The 18,117-nt window shown below is 33.6% G+C and overlaps 1 protein-coding gene across 2 annotated transcripts in view; it reads left to right on the forward strand.

Annotated features, from left to right (window-relative positions):
• Positions 1-4,303, forward strand: part of RASSF9 (Ras association domain family member 9) — a 417,955-nt gene extending 413,652 nt beyond the window's left edge. For both annotated transcript variants that reach the window (XM_082419031.1, XM_082419030.1), the window contains one exon: positions 2,155-4,303. In XM_082419031.1, coding sequence (XP_082275157.1) covers positions 2,155-3,418 — 1,264 coding nt within the window. In that variant the 3' untranslated portion in view covers positions 3,419-4,303. The remainder of the gene's footprint in view (positions 1-2,154) is intronic.
• The last annotated feature ends 13,814 nt before the right edge of the window (positions 4,304-18,117 follow it).

The following is an 18,117-nucleotide window of genomic DNA, read 5'->3' on the forward strand; positions in this document are numbered from 1 at the left end:
ATGGATCTGGGACCAAATGAAAACAATTATTTTGAAAAAGTAGTGATTCTATAAGATTCCTAAATTGGTTTATTTTTAATATTTATTTTGCATCTTTTATATATTTCTAAATTTTTTAATGAAATAATACCAGGGGTCATCAGTCTAACATTTGGGAACTGCTGATGTAATAAGAAACTTAGCACTAGAACTGACATGTAAGTGTTTCCTTCCCAACCCAAGCAGTGTTTCCTACAATAAGCCAGGGATACTGTCTAATAAATCATACAAGTCTTTCTATGATCCACATTTCCATGACAGTGTCAAACACAGAGGAGGTGCTCGGCAAATATTTGTCAAATGAATGAATGAATAGAAACTCAATTGGAGCCATACTATAAAATAAACACAATTTTCAAAATCCTAAGCCTGCTACAAAGTAGAATTAAACGTGATGAAGTTTATACTAGGTATGGAAGATTTATTGCCTACATTCAATAAAGAACGGTCATTACTTTTAAACATGCTCAGTCAAGTGGCAGAAGTTTTTGAAAATTACCTGGTTTGAATGATGGTTGTAAAAATTCCTCAAAATATAACTGACTCAAGAAAATACAAGGACATTTAGAGCAGACTTTTTTTAAAAAAAGGGGTTTGGAACCAGTTGGACTGTGAGGCTATTAATAAAGGCACTAATTTTCTCATATGTTATATGGAAATAATAATATCTTTCTTGATTGTGCATAATGACTGTCAGTGTTACATAATCCACATGAGCTGAAAACTAGCAGATCTCTAGTGGAAGCTGTAATATATAAGAACTTGCTCCTTCCAAAACAAGAGAATCCCAATTAGAGCAGGGATCCTGGAAGTATTGGGGAATTGTCATGAATGTCCTTATTATTATTCTAGTATACAGAAGGACTCCCTGATCCCTGCTTCCCAGTCTTCACAGCTGAAGCGTTTATAACTCATGTGTCATCCTTAGCTACAGACCCAGAACTGATGTTTCCCGAGCCAGAAAGTGGAACAGGACGTAGGGGTTACTCTAAGGAGATAGCAGTAGGGCTTTTATATATATGAGAGTTTTGTCAGCTAAGGGAGTCATCCAGGCCAGTCAAAATCCTTTATTACTGCATCGAAGCAGGAACAAGATTAATAAGAAAAAGGCACAGAAGGTAACACATTTCCACATACTCTTCTCCATGGCTGACCATTGGGAAAAGTCCTTCCTTGACCAGTTGGTTGCTCTAATGAGGCACTATGGTTCCATTGCTATCAAAAGCGAATTTATGTTACAAAGTTCCTCTTTAAGAAGTAGTTTATGATTTTTTTCCAATTTAATCTACACGTCTAAACCATCAAACTTGTAAACTTGTTTTTATAGTGTATCTGTTAGCAGTATACTCTGGAGCCAGCTTTCTTCCTTGGGTTGAATCTTCATTTGTGTCACTGCTAACTGTGTGAATTTATGTTCCTATTCAAACGTCACCTTCTTAGAGAAGTCTCTCCTAAGCTCTTTAAATAAAGTAGACCTCTCCTTAAGTAATTCTCTATCCTTTCATTCAGTTTAACTTTCTTCCTAGCATTTACCACTATCTGATATTATATTAATTACACATTTGTGTCTGTGTCCTTGTCTCCCTTGCTTATTGCTGTATGTTTAGCATCTTCAGACATGTCTGGCACATGGTTGGCATACAATAAATACTCGTAGAATTAAATAATCACTAATTTCAGTAATGGACTATTTTCAACTCTATGACTTTAATAACATCCTACTTATGCTTCCATGATTATTCCCCAGTCCTAAGGCTCCAGCAAAATAGTCTTATTCTACTTCTTATTAACCTCCACTTTGATTATTGTCTTAACTCTGCCAGTTCTAACTGTAGTTATATTGTGGCTGACTTCTAAAGATAAAATAGCCTCCGTTGTCTTTGATGACAATTTGCTCTTTCCAGAGCCCACTAGGAATTAAAAAGGAAATTAAGATATGTTTCATGGTCTTAACTTTTTTTTTCTTGCCATACAACTTCTGATTCTTATGTAGTCTCAACGTCAAAATGCATCTCTCATTAAGGGTAAAATCTAGAAAGGGTATTAAAGTTAAATCATCTTTCTGAGTTTACACAGGTGATGACTGTAATATAATGTACTTTGTTTTTCTTTCAGATCTCCAACTAAAGACATGGATTCAGAAGAGAAGGAAATTGTGGTTTGGGTTTGCCAAGAAGAGAAGATTGTCTGTGGGCTAACCAAACGCACCACCTCTGCTGACATCATCCAGGCTTTGCTTGAGGAACACGAGACTACATTTGGAGAGAAACGATTTCTTCTGGGGAAGCCCAGTGATTACTGCATCATAGAAAAGTGGAGAGGCTCTGAACGGGTTCTTCCCCCACTAACAAGAATCCTGAAGCTTTGGAAAGCATGGGGAGATGAGCAGCCTAATATGCAGTTTGTTTTGGTTAAAGCAGATGCTTTTCTTCCAGTTCCCTTGTGGAGGACAGCTGAAGCCAAATTAATGCAAAACACAGAAAAACTGTGGGAGCTCAGCCCAGCAAATTACATGAAGACGTTACCACCAGATAAGCAAAAGAGAATAGTCAGAAAAACTTTCCGGAAACTGGCTAAAATTAAGCAGGACACAGTTTCCCAAGATCGAGATAGTATGGAGACATTAGTTCATCTGATTATTTCCCAGGATCATACTATTCATCAACAAGTCAAGAGAATGAAAGAGCTGGACCTGGAAATTGAAAAGTGTGAAGCTAAATTCCACCTCAACCGGGTAGAAAATGATGGAGAAAATTATGTCCAGGATGCATATTTGATGCCCAGTTTCAGTGAAGTTGAGCAAAACCTAGGCTTGGAGTATGATGAAAACCAGATTCCGGAGGACCTGAGAGAAAGTGATGGAATTGTACAGCTGGAGGAACGACTAACATATTATAGAAAGCTCATTGATAAGCTCTCTGCCGAAATAGAAAAAGAGGTAAGAAGTATTTGCACAGAGATAAATGCAGATGCTGTGGAAGGGGCAGCTTCAAGTGAACTTGAAGGCTCTAATTTAGAAAGTGTTAAGTGTGATTTGGAGAAAAGCATGAAAGCTGGTTTGAAAATCCACTCTTACTTGAGTGGCATCCAGAAAGAGATTAAATACAGTGACTCATTGCTTCAGATGAAAGCTAAAGAGTATGAGCTCCTGGCCAAGGAGTTCAGTTCCCTTCATACTAGCAACAAAGATGAATGCCAGCTAAAGGAAAACAGAGGAAAGGAATCTGAGGTCCCTACCAGCAGTGGGGAAGTTCCTCCTTTTACTCAAAGAGTATTTAACATGTATTCAAATGACACAGACTCGGACACTGGTATCAGCTCTAACCACAGTCAGGACTCGGAAACAACTGTAGGAGACACGGTGCTGTTGCCAACATAATTTGAATGGCTTCTTTCTGACCTACTTTAATGTTGTTCGTGTTTGTTTAATTTAGTAGGAAACTTTAAATATTCCATTCTGCAAAAAAAAATATAAATCATGTTAAAGTGTTCGGTAGTTAATAAAAACTAGAGAACTTTTTAAGTTTGTTTTTGATTTAAGAGTTCCAATGTGACCTAATTGTTGCAAGTTCAAACAATGAACTGTTTATTAAGAATGCAGCACAAACAGCTTGCAGGTATATAACAGAGAAATAATTTGATGGGAATTATCATCTCATAGCTTCTGTGAGAAATGATTTATTCAAACTGCAAACTAATTCTTGATATTAGTCAATATATTGAAACTATACACATGAACAAGTAAAATTAAAATGTACTGTTATATATTTTTCAACAATGTATCACTGGAATTTTATAATCTGTAAAGTACATGACGGCTACTATATTGTAACTATTAATTCAAATCCTGATTCTTTTCATTGATATTTAGAATGTATATCATCTCTGTTACTTCCTGAACCCCTCTACTTGTTAGGCCTAGGTGACAGGAAGTGGGAATGGTTGCTATTGGGACATGTACAAATACCAGCAGTGGATCAGAGAGGAGTATGTAGATGAGGAAGGCCAAGTGCTGCAGACAACAGCAACTTTTCTAAAGAATCCGAAAATTATTAAGGGATATGTATGTGCTTTCTCTCTCTGATATGCAAAACTTTGGTCAGACCAATGGTCTGTGCAGTTTCATTCCTTGAATGAGATATGGCGTGGGTTACAGAGAAAATCACAGGGTCCTAGTTCTGTTAGATTATACCTTATCTACAAAAGTTGAAGGGATGCAACTTGGGGTCCTTCGTGTGGGTCAAATAGAGTTCTATGTGCCATACGTATTAATATTAGCATTTTGTCTCTGAACATATAGATAGGACCTAATATGGACAAAAATCTTTTATTCTGCTATACTATAATTCAGATTGTCTTTGAAGTACTTCATCTAAGGTGCAAACTGAAAAAAAAAAGTGCTAGCTCTACTCTCTACCCCACTCTCAAGCGTGATAATAAATATTCAACAAATTGAATAGATTATTTAGATCCTATCTTGACTGACAATCATTACAGTGCCAGAAGAGGCTTGGTTCATTTTTAGTTAGGAAGTTCCTTTCTCCTTCTCTCTCATCTCTCCTTCTTCTTTCCCTTCTTTATTTCTTGCTACTGAACATATATTATATTGAAAACAGTTTAATTGTTTTATTGTACTGTTAAATGAATACAGCTGCAGTTTATTTTTTCTTTAGCTAACACCTTTCCCATATGTCAGTGCACATGTAAGTAGAAATATTATTTTACTTAGCTTTAATATGTGGGTATTGGTTAAGATTCCCAGTATTTCTCATTTCTTCCCTTTTATCCTTATGTTTACTGTAGTGTATGTTTTAACTCAATTTCCTAATCTATTTAAAAATTTCTCCATCCCCCAGATTTCACCAATCTTTGGGAAGAAATTTAGAACTTTCTTAATATTTCATTTTTGGAGAACATCTAATGTTATTATTTTTCATGCCAAGATATTGCTGAAGGCCTTATTTGAAGTTGGATGGTAAGACAAGTAGGAATTTCCATTCTAGGGAAACTAAGGTGATAAACAGTAAGTAATAACACTAACATGGGTTTAATTTAGAAGAAATAAGAAGGGAATTGAATAGTCATCTGAGAAAGGGAAGTTTATTTGCCTAATATCCCATTAAATCATTCAGCACTATGGTAAGCTATTGAGATATTTATTGTTCACTACCGGGGATTAAACTCAGAAGATCATCATCAAAGATAAACCAATTGTAATGTTGTTTTTCTAAAGTGAAAGTAATCTCTTTGTATTACTTTTTAGTGAGAAAATAATGAAAAGAACTCTGTTATCTGCTATATAATTTGATTAATTATCTGAATTCAAAAGAGGTTCTGATAAGAAACAGGACTAGACAGATAATTTCATTTTAGAAACTGCATTAATGTCTGTCTTTATACAGTTAAGCACAGTGATGCATTCTAAGGGCCAATTCTCCTATATTTTTAGAGTAGATAACGTTAAAAACTCTTGTCAGACAGCAAGACCATCAAGTTTTAAATTCACATTAGAATTTCTATTTGTTCTTTAGTTATATACAAATGTATTTGTGCTTTTGATTCATTACAATATTAAATCATCAGTTACCATGGTGAATCTCTAATTTAGAGTAATATATTAATACAAATAAAAATACTAAAATACGATGCACTCATCTCCGGATACTGAGCTATTCTTTATCAAATCAAGTGAGAATTTATATGATAAATTTATAACTTGATAGAAACCTTAATGTTTTAATTATTTATAGAGGCTTTAAAATAAAATGTTTATAAATTCTTGAGTAACCTGACAGGTTAACTATGAAATTGCTATATGCAGCTAGAAGTAGCAAACCAAAGCTGACTAATCTTTCCTATAACAAGACAGATTTTCATTGACTGTGCCTTGTTCATCCTGCCACTTGGAATGTCTCTTTCCTCCATCTGCTATACACTGAAATCCCACCCATTTCAGGTTTTTAACATGTTATCTCTTGTATAAAACATATATTGTTCCATTCAACCTGTTGTAATATCTTATCTCTGAACCCACAAATATTTTAGTGTATTTTTCATAGAGGAACATTTATATTCTAGCTTAGCTTATGTTTATTTATGTACTTATCTAACTTCCCTCCCCCAATGTATTTTTGATTGTATTACTTTGTCTTCTATCTTGTTGACCTTATTCCCTACAACAACCTCTTTGCCCCTACTCAGTTTTGGAATTGAATTGCTAAATTTTAGAAGATTGTAAACTTTAAAAAAAATTATTTCCATACATGGTAAATGATGCTTGTGCATTTTATACAGAAATATGCATTTTAGCAGACTTAAAATATTAACAGTAATTCTACTTATATATTCTTTGGGGAAAGCACTAAATCTTAGGGTTATTATGAAAAAATTTTAATGTAGTGTCAATTTTCTATTTTACTTTTAATTTACAGAGTTACTGATTTAAAACAATGGAAATATTGTCTTTTTTTAAAGCCCCTCAGTGGTTAAATTATGGTATTTTCCTCTGCATCCCTTGCATGTAAGAAAAATTATATTTTATAGAACTAGATTTTAAGTGGTAGACACACAAAATAACTTCAAAGTATCTTTTAAAAATATCTATTTTATTTTCTCTTTTTATGGCCCCTCATTAGTGTGCAGAACCTATTCTAATCCATTGAAATTTTATTTTTATATTTATTTAAACATCTACTGTACATGACAAAATATATTTCTGTGGCTGCATTTCATAATTTTTCTAAGTAGGATTATTGTTTTATTTAAAATATTTTTCTAGTGACAAAGGAATACCTTTTAACATAGATTTCTTTTAAATATTAGGCTATTTCATTTCATACTACCTGATTGGTTTAATAACCTGATATGACAAATATAAAGTACAAATAATTTCTTCAAGTGTAACTGATCCAGAATAATAAAAGGAATGGTTGTATTCTTTCATGTGATATTGTTTGTTTTTCTGGGTGTGTTACTTGGCTATATTAAAAATAAATTTTGTAGCAGTTGAAATTATATAATTGCTGAGCTAACTCACACAAGTTAAGACCAGATATTGTTTCATGACAATATATACAGCAAAAAAGATCTAACAAAACTTTTTGTTAGGTTTCATACATATTTGTTTCAATTTGTCATGAAAGTATGTCCTCACTTTTATACTGGACCGCTGGTTTTATGGCCTGGTATGTTGCTTTCTAGAATGAAATCCATTTTAATGTAAAAATACTTAAGTGTAAATCTTACTTGCTATTATTCAGTTTGTCACTACCCTTATTTCTCAAAATAAGCCTTTAATTTTGACTGTCTTTAATAACTAAATCATTTGAAAATTAAGGAAACTCATTTGCTCCTTCTATAAATGACCATGAAATTACTCTATTAAAAGACTGTATATAATGTTCAGTAATGACACATAGAAATAAGTTAACACTATTTTCTTAGCCAGTGTATCTCAATAGTGAGAGAAAACATACAATAGTCATTTTGTTAATCTAGCATTAATTTGTGTTTTCAACAACTGTTGGAATTGAGAATCTCAATTTGTAGGTTTCATAATTAATAGTTCCATATCAGGAAGTGAAAAACTAAATGATTACCTTCATATTTTAAAAAAAGCAACTTAAATATTATATTTTTCCTAAATAGAAATATCAGACACATTTTTACAAGACTACTTAAGTCTCTCCTTACATTTCATATGTATATATAATGCATGTGTAATACTATTGAATTTATTTTCAAGTAAAATAGACACATGATATTCAAGTTATTATTATTATTACTATAACTCAAACTACTCAAAAAATGTGCACCATGAAAAGTAAATCTCCCTTCTATCCCATGGCCTAATTACCCAGATATCCTCCTCAGAAATATCACTGTTATTTATTGTTCTAGAGATAATCTATGCATATACAGATCTATACATATATATTCCTACAATATTCATGTAGGGATTCCTTATTCTGTTTGATGGCAGCAGGGAATTTCACTATATCAATTATCATAACTTTATTTCACCAGTCCTCTTCTGATGGGCATTTATGTGTCTCCCAATCATTTACTATTATAAACAATTATTTACTATTATCCCATCAATGCATTTCTGTGAGGCTAGATTACTAGATGTAGAAATGTGTCAAAGAGTGACAAGTGGATTTTTTTTAATTTAATAAACACTGCTGGTTAGTCTTTATGGAAATTACTTCTTTAAGAACTGAGTTGAAAATATACTCCTCCCTCCCACGGTGTGTGCTGTTTGTCTTTTTTATTTTATTTGAACGCAAAAATTTTTTTTAATTTTTTGAATTTGAATTTATGGATTTTTGTCATTAATAACACATGAGGGTTTTTTTTTCTTGTTTTTGGTTATTCCTAAAAAGGCCTTTCCATTGCATGATAAGTAATTTTAAAAATAAGTTTCTATCATGTCTTTTTTATACTATGTTTTATGTTTTACTTTTAAACATTTGAACTGTCTGAAATTCAGTTTGTTACAATGTTCAGAAGTAGAAAGAATTTTTTCTGATAGTTACCAGTTATCCCACATCACTTACCAAATAAATGTGTCCCACCTTTCTTTGGTGAACCAATCTCTGGTATGTATTTGGGGTCTATTTCTGGACTTCCTATACCATTCCATTGATTTGGCTGTGTATTTTATTAGAACTTGTGCTGTTATCATGTATGGGCCCCACCACTCAGATTACTGCAGAACTTCTCACTTTGGAAGTAGAATACAGTTGACTCCTGACCAACACTGGTTTGAACTGCACAGGCCCACTACACTTATATGCAGATTTTTTTCAATAAATATGTACTGAAGTACTACATGGTCCGCAGTTGGTTGAATCTGAGGATATGGAACTGTGGATAGCAGAGAGCAGACTGCGAAGTTATACACAGACTTTTCAACTTTTGGGGGTCCGTGCTCCTGACCCACTTGTTGTTCAAGGGTCAACTGTAAATGAAATGGCCTGCTAGTCACCTAGATTTACTTAAGGCAATTGCTATAACTAACATTGGAAAGTAACTTGGAAATACTGGTATCTATCAACAACTCTCAATTATCCACAGCTTTCAGCCAGTACTCCTATTGTTCATAATAAATGTCAAGAAAGTATTGCAAAAGTTATGAAAACACATATGCATTTAGGTTTTATAGTTTTATGAATAATAGCAAATTAAAAACCCAATAATAGACAAATTATTTGGTAAATTCTGAGGTATTATTTGTGTGAGAAAATTATAAATATTAATTCTGATGTTTATAAGACCATACAACAGTGAAATTCTAGTTTAAAAGAAAGGAATTAAAAATGTATATAGACCAACTCTGTTTAAAAAAGCCCCATGCATACCAGAAAGCAAATCATATAAAAATGGAGATGCATAATTTTTGCTGAGTTTTTATATTAAAGTGATAATTTGGGGGCACACTATGCTTCATATATATATATATATATATATATATATATATATGTATATATAACACATATATATAATCTTTATAATTTAAACACATTAAAAATGTTTTTTGTATAAAATAGAATATCCCTCTGACTCTCTCATTTCTTTGCTGAGGCTTTCCAGAGACCTTCATGAACACCAAACAGCTAGAGAGTGATGAGCAATGACAAGGTCAACCAACTGGGAACAGAAAGCCTGAGTGCTGTAAGCAAAGCATTTGAATCCCAGGAGGTCAGATACCTACCTATAAAATAATTTTAAAAATATATATTCCAAAGTTTGTGAAAAAACATGCAAAGTTTTGGGAACACACACACACAAACTATGATATTTATCATAGTTTTAGGGCTAATAACAAAAGCTTTAAGAAAAAGAAAAGTTAAAAAATAAATTAGATAATCCTTAAGGGTTTTTTTTTAAGCTAGGTTAAATTATGTAAGGTAATGTATTCAATGGATTTGGTACATGCACAACACATGTTTGGTACATGCACAACATGTTATTGTTCTTGGCTCTATTCTCTTTTTTATCTCTGGCAGTGCCTACACTGGCAGAGTCTACACAAGGTTAAATTAAAGTAGCCCACTAACTGACAAAAGAGGAGTTAAAACTCAAAACTCTGCCTCTCCCAACATTTTCACTCTTATCTCATTTCTTTCCAAATTAGTTAGGGCAGGGCTGTAGGGCTGTTAGTAACAGTCTTGAGAAACAAAAAAGTCATGGTTACATTAGCTAAACAATATATGGCCAGGAAAAAAGAACATCATTTGTGTTTCCAGAACAGAAAAACTGTGCTGGAAATAGAGGTGGAAAGGAAAAGAGCCTGTATTATTTATTTTTATATTGCTCTAGTGTCTAACAGAGATTAGCACCTAGTATTCACCAAAAAAATGTGTTAGTAAAATCAGATTCATAACTCAAAGGGCTAGCACAGTTCCTTGAACATAAAAGTTGTTCTGTAAATGTTAACTATTATTGTAAGTAATGAAAAAAAGTGAAACTTCTATCCTTGAGTAAAATACACTTACATACTATATTCAAAATGAACACTACCTCTTTCCCTTTCTATAAATTAATTATTTCCATTTTATAATTTAAGTATCTTGGAAAGATTATATCATAACTGTCTATCACTCAGCACAAATACATTGGCACTTATACAGATGCATATTCAAGATAAGGTTTTTCCATTCTGAATCCTATTTTTAAAGTTTATTTTTCACTCTTAAGTAGCATTCATCATACCCCACACAAGACAGTGGAGAAAGTTTTATACCATTTCAGAAACTAAGTACCAATATTTATACTGAATTTCAAGCAACAACCAACATTTTAATAAAACTTAATAAGATAAAGTTGCACCATTTTTGGTCATTGAGACAAATTATGAAGGGATTGTCTATTCACAGAACAGACAGTTAAAGGCAGCAAAAATTTCCAAGAATCTTAGAATAGACCATGGAGTTAAGAGATGTTCGTGTGAGTAACTTATGTGTCGTGAAGACTATCTCTCAGACACCAAATGACGATTTGTCAAAAACACCTGACTGATTTTCAGGAAAAATTAATTTCCAGTAATATTTAATTAAGTTAAGGAATCAAGTTACTACAAAAGAGAGGTGCAGAATGTTTACATTCTCTGTTTTTTTTCAAGATAGAGATCAAGTTCATAAATATTTTTTATGAAAACCGGCATTTTATATACATAAGGAGTCATAATTTCTAATGCTTCGTGACTTAGAACAATTTAGGAGTTCTTAACAGGAAGGCAGACCTACATTCCTGTTATAACAGAATAAGAAAGTGATATAATTTTTGGCTAAAAATGCTATCGCATGAAGTGTTTCTTTTATTTCTCAAGAAACATTATTGAGCAAATATGCATTATTCTATGTATAGTACATTTTACCTTACAACTATTATTTCATAACAGACAACATCGAGAAAGACATAATCAAGATCCCAATTTCCAAAGGAAGCAGGGGATTGCTGACCATCTTCCTCTAATGTTACTCACTTTAGCTGAGCTAGAGAGAAGGCAATTTGTAACTTTGGCACTTGAGGAATTAGATGATGGTTATGATACAACTGGAAAGAGAATAGCTCTGACCTCTATCTCAATGTTACAGTTTTAAAAAAGATTTTTTTAGCAATTAATATTTTGGAGATACAAGTGGTAAAAATACTATAGGAAAAAAATTACATGGCTATTACATTACAACCAAAATATCAATGATAATGACTCAGGATGAAGAATCCCAAAATACTGTAAAAAGATAAAATGATCTACTTATTTTGAACTAAAATCTTTCAGCTTTTCACATATACACACATAAATAAGTAAGCAACTTTCCATATATAATGCAGTTGGAGGATGTGATGCGAGTTAAATACATTAAAGCCTTGATGCAGTGCTGTGTCATTACAAAGAGACTTTTACAAGCACTCTGTGTAGGCCTCAGTCACCATGGAAGCTCGGCTGAAACTGGCTCTGTAAGTCTCTGTCTCTACCTTATTGTACTTAATACCACCATTAGCTGGGATCATGGGTGGTCACTATTTTACGCTTTACTCCACTATCTTAAAATCATAATTAGAGCCCACGCTTAGCATTCATCATTCCTTGTAGATACAAATTAAATGAGGCTTGAAGAGTATATGCTTACTCCATGCTAGGTGAGTAATGAGTTTTTATGCATATGCCAGTAGAATTTTTCTAGATGGGTAGAACAAGAACACACAAATCAGGGAAAGGAAAAAAAAAAAGATTGATTATAGTTTTCTTAGGCAATCAGTGCTCAGTTGTCAAATATATGAATCATCCTGGCTGCTGCTTTCTCCTCAGTTCACCTGTATTTTGAAGGAGTTAACAGTTAACTAACCTCTCTAGAACTTTTACCCAGACATACGTTATCCAGATTGGAATCCTCAGAATCTCCTTAAACTCTTCACTCTACCAAATCCCCATATTCCATGTCCCATTGCTTTTTGTCATCCATGTAGTTCTCAAAAATCCCACCTTTCTTTTATTATGGTCTTATTGCAGTTAGCGTCTGAGACAACTTTAAGAGTCCATGTAGTTCAAACATCTCAAATTACAGAGTTCCAGACAGCTGAAGTTTTATAGATAGTTAATGGTGGAATTATAACTGAGATTCAGACCTTTGAATTCCCAGTAGAGTTCTCTTTCCGCCTGTTGCCTTTAGGAAAATGGATTATTCGCAGTCTGTGTTAATGTAACACTTACTGTCCCAATTATAATAGTCTAAGAATATTTATCTTAGTGTCATTTCCTTCTTCGGGTAAAAAAAAAACAACAACAGAACTGATAGAAAAGTGTCATGTAGCCTTGGAAGAGTTAGAGCCTGGGATCAAATTCCTCTGTAACTCATACCAACATACCCACAGAAGCAACAAATGGACAGGTGAAGCATCTTGTTTACCTTTTCATCCTTAGTAACTAGAAAATGCCTAGAACTGACAAGCATTTCATGAATATTGGTTGGATTCAAATGAATCAATCATTTGACAACTGGTTGTACAATTAGAAGGCGTGCACCTTCTCCCCTGTCTCAATAAACGGTTTACAATTTTCAGTGTATCTACTACAGAAAATCAGCAGCAGTTTCCAAATGGGCAGAAGAAATATTGTTTTGTTTTGTTTTTTCATAAATTTATTTATTTATTTATGTTTTTGGCTGCGCTGGGTCCTCACTGCTGCGTGCAGGCCCTCTCTAGTTGCGGCGAGTGGAGGGCTACTCTTCGCTGAGGTGCACGGGCCTCTCATTGCGGTGCCTCTCTTGCTGCGGAGCACGGGCTCCAGGCGCGGGCTTCAGTAGTTGTGGCATGCAGGCTCAGTAGTTGTGGCTCACGGGCTCTAGAGAGCAGGCTCAGTAGTTGTGGTGCTCGGGCTCAGTTGCTCTGCGGCATGTGGGATCTTCCCAGACCAGGGCTTGAACCCATGTCCCCTGCACCAGCAGGCGGACTCTCAACCACCGTGCCACCAGGGAAGTCCCAGAAATATTGTTTCTGAATGTCATAAATATTGTAAAATCTTTAAGGAAGTACTATTCCATATTTAGCATTGATTTAAAAATATTTCGTTATTATTTGTTGCCTTGTTGCAGTGAATATAGTTTACAGAACATATGACAGAAATGTCTCTCATGGAAGTCTAGCTTCCTGAGATAAGAGTTTGCACTACCACAGTCTTTCTTCAGAGAATGCATTTATTTACTCCAAACTTGGGATGGAAGTAAAAGAAGAGACCTCTCCCCTGCTGGAGCCACACCAAGTCAATCCTCTCACTCACTCATTTGCTCAACAAATGTTTGTTGCTAAAAGCTCTCAGTTTTGTCAGTCTTTTTATCCTCGAGGTCGGAATGACACAGGGACATTCCAGAAGTTATCTGTTGAGCCACCCTCTGGAGCTCCAGTCATTGTGAGGAGTCAGCCTTCCTGTTCCTCTCACCCTACCCTTTCTGCCACTCCCAGGGGCCATCCTGGGAGAGTTTACTCAAAGTGACAAATCTCCAAACCAATCTGTTATATAGGCTCTCCCAGTAACCCATTATCATAGATAATTGAGAGCTTACTGTACTCTAATTATAAAAAAAATCTTGAGATTTAGTCTGACACTTAGTGCACACAACCTTTAGGGATGGTTGAAGCAGCTGAACTTGGAGACGCCTGAACTTCAGGGAGCACATTCATCAAGAGAGTCAGGGAAGGAAGAGTACATCATATCAGGTATAATGAATGCCATGTAAATATGAAATCATGACTAATAAGAAGAAGTTATAAGAATAAATTAATATTATAAATCTGTAAGAAACACATCTATACAATATTTACAGTATACACAATGATGATCTCACTTTATATATAGCAGTTCTTTGAAACTTTCCAAAAGTCTCAAAACATTTCCACATATGATATTGTCTTACCATCATAACTCACATGGAAGAGAGTTAAAAGTGAATTTACCTGTATTTTAGAGTTGCTGAAACTAAGGCACATCAGAGTATTTTCCTCCAAGCATTACCATACTGTTAATGTTGTAGGCAAAGAATAAAACTCGTTTTCTAGCTCTTTCATATCAGTTTCTCATCTTAAACTGTATATACATTTTGTTTTTCAAAAACCAGATTTTAATTGTTCTTCTCTTTCTCCCTTCCTTCCTTCCTTCCTTCCTCCCTTTTGTGTTTTCTTTTTAAATACCAAAAGTTAGATGGCTTTTTTTTATGTCATCTACAGATTAGGAGCTCAAATGAAATCCTTCACAATTTAAATTTTCAAGATTTTAGTTTGTATTTCAATAGAAGATTTTATAACTTATATAGCAAAATCCACTCAACTAATATTTGATGATCCTAACAATGAATATAATACCTGTTATATACTGTGGTGGAGACAAAAGAAGTATGATTCAAGATGGGTACGGTCTCTAAGAGCTTACTGAAGAAGCAAGACATACAGCCATAAAAGAGTGCAAGTGATGATTATAATAAAAATTAACATGACAGAATTTTAAAGAAAGCCTATACGGAAGCGAAAATCAGTTAGGAAAGGAACCTAACATTTTTGAGGATCTATATTTAACAAGGGACTTTGCAATCATTATCTCACTTCAACTGCACAAGGCTGAGATAGATATTATCACCTCAACCATACAGATTAAAAAAAAACAAAACAAAACTGAGGCTAAAAGAGGATAAGCAAATTTCCCATGATAATATAGTCAGATTTGAAACTAAGTGCATGATGTCAAAGATCTTATTTTGGACCCTGAAGGACTTAGAAAGCTGTAGGTAGAGAGAAAAAGCATAAGCAAAGGAATACAAAGATTAACAAATGAGCAAGAGATCTGAGTAGTCTAGCCTGGCTAAAGGAAATAGACTTGGCAAAAGTGATATATAAATGTTGCATTTGCTTGTATTTAATTTAAATAGTCAATAAATTGGCAAGAACATGATCAAAACCTTTTTGAGACTATTATTCTGGAAGGACACACTGAATAGATGCTATTGCAAAAGTGTAGTTAGGAGCGAATGAGGTACTAAACGGTGGCTGCTCTTGGGATTACAAAGGGAAAGACAAGAGAGATATTCAGCAATATTAACTGTAGGAAAGTGTTGGAAACTTTGGGTTATGATTGAGGAAGGAGACAAAAGATATATAAAATTGTAAACTGATTGGGACTTAGTAGAACCAAGAGTAGATAAAAAAAATAAAGGTTCTGATTTGCTGATTTTGAGATATTGTTAGAATTGAAAAATTAGTTTCTATAACTAAGAAAATTCACAGAGCAGTGGCCTTAAGCCTTGACTATCCCTTATAATGACTTTAAGAAGAGCTGTGACTGGTTATATTGATAAAACCAAAGAGGAAGAAAGAAGGAAGAGGTGCATTGAAATACCGATGTCTAGTAATTGGGAATTTGTTCAGTCAAGTAAAGAAGTGAAAGAAGAAGAATAGAGGAGGTGATAAAAGAAAAATATTTCAGAGTTTAAGATTAAGCCGTGGAAATTAACATCCAAATACCTTGGGGACTAAAGAGTCAGAAGGTAAAGATCACTGAATTTAAAGAGTTTAAAGGCATGTGAGGCTATCAAGTTAGAAAATTTGCACAAGGCTTCTAATCTAGTTTACATAGACGACTAAATAGAAGCTACTAAAAGAAACAACATGCTAAACATTCAAGGAAAATCATTTCTGATATTTGTACACAAGCATTTGTCAGGAATTGTTCATTGAAACCCTTGTCAGTTCTTTTAAATAAAAGAAGTGGAGGAGTTCTATGGCCCAAAATTTTGGGAAATATTGTATCCTACTTTCTATTGGATATTTGCAATGTATATTAGCGTAAAAAGATCTGAGAATATCTGTGTTAAGAACAAGCAAAAATACACAATAACAAACAACAACAACAACAAATAACCTGCTTCACTTAAGATAACTGAATATGTCCAAAATTATTTGGTTTCTGAACTCCGTTTTTTCGATTACACCTAAAAAAGATCCACTAAAGTAGCATTTAATGAAGCATTGTGGGAAACACCGGCTTGCCTAGTCCAAATTAAATTGTAGTCTTAATAATTGTTCTTTTCACATTCACTGAGAAATAATTAAATCATTTGGGAATTTTTTACTTTTTCTACTTTTACTTTATTTATTGAATTAAGTAGCCAGCTAATTTCTATTTTGTCTTTAACTTAGTAGACAAAGCTTCATTTCTATTATGTTTGATTTTACATGTGTCAAAGCACACCTTTGTGAAATTGCGTTATAGGAATCTACAAATACTCATATTTCTAAAACAATGTGAGAGAATAGGTGAGTGTTTGCCTCAAAATGTTCATAGATGCAGAGGAGTAGAGGATACTACAGTAACAAGAATTCATAAAGAGAACATGTTAGCAGGTCCACCAACCATTTCTTTTTTTCTATGCAATTGTATATACACACATGCACGTACACAAAATATATGATACAAGTGCATATGCTGATTTATGTAAATATAATATAGGGGAAGAAAAACTAGAAGAGCATACATCAGAATAGTAACCTAGGTATTCTATGTAGAAATTGGTTTTCATTTTTTTCATTTGGTCCAATTATATATACTAAGTTTTTACAGTGAGCATATTCTATATCTGCAATTAAAAAAAAAATCGGCTTGACCAAATGTTCCACTGATCACAAGAGAAATTCAATCCTGGCTTTAAAAGGCTGATTCGTGTTCTCATAGAAAATTACAGACAACTGAAACACAAATGTAAACCTACACCAGCAGAGGTCCACACCTGGGTCAAGAGGTAATCTAGTTGGTGTTATATATAATATTGTGTTGTCTCAAGTCTGGAATACGCTGAAAAGTATGATTATAAATGAGTTTGGAAAAGATAAAATCTCATATGCAAAGGTGTTCAATGGATTTTAAAAACAATGTGGGAAACAAATAGCTCCTTTCAAGTGAATAATAACCCAAATGTAGGTTAACATTTCTTAAAAGAATAATTGAAAATCAGGTATCCTGCTAGGTTAAACAATATAAAGTTACTGCTATTAAACCATTTTTCACTTAAGAAATCTGCAATTTCATTTGGCTCAAACTAACACTTGAACATGCATGTCATCAGGATGTTAATAATTTACAATAGAATGCATCTACTGAATTGAGGGCTAGTTCCTGTGCAGAAAATAACTTGAAAAAAGAAAGTAAGTAGGATGTTTGTTGTTGTTTAGGATTGAAAAGTCATTCTGTTGTTTTCTTTTTCTTATTCCCTTATATCTGATGGTAAGGACTTCCAAGGACAAATAATTAATAATTTGATTTGCATTATACTTAAGACATAATTAAGCTCCAGGGTGTAGTTATACACAGAAACACATATTACTAAGTGATGGGCAGGGAATGGGAAGGATACAGTAGTTTTCTTTCAGGAATCTAATGAGATGAAGGGTTTAGGTCAGATTACAGTAAACATTTAATTATATACAGATGTAGTATAACTCACCAATAGGAGAAAAGGGCACAGTAATTGCTGTCTTTCTAGGATGAAACTATCTTAAATTCATAAGATTCTCTCTGTTTTCAATCCTCAC

The sequence above is a fragment of the Balaenoptera physalus genome (genome assembly GCF_965194825.1).
Source record: "Balaenoptera physalus genome assembly, chromosome: 13".
In the NCBI taxonomy this organism is placed as follows: domain Eukaryota; kingdom Metazoa; phylum Chordata; class Mammalia; order Artiodactyla; family Balaenopteridae; genus Balaenoptera; species Balaenoptera physalus.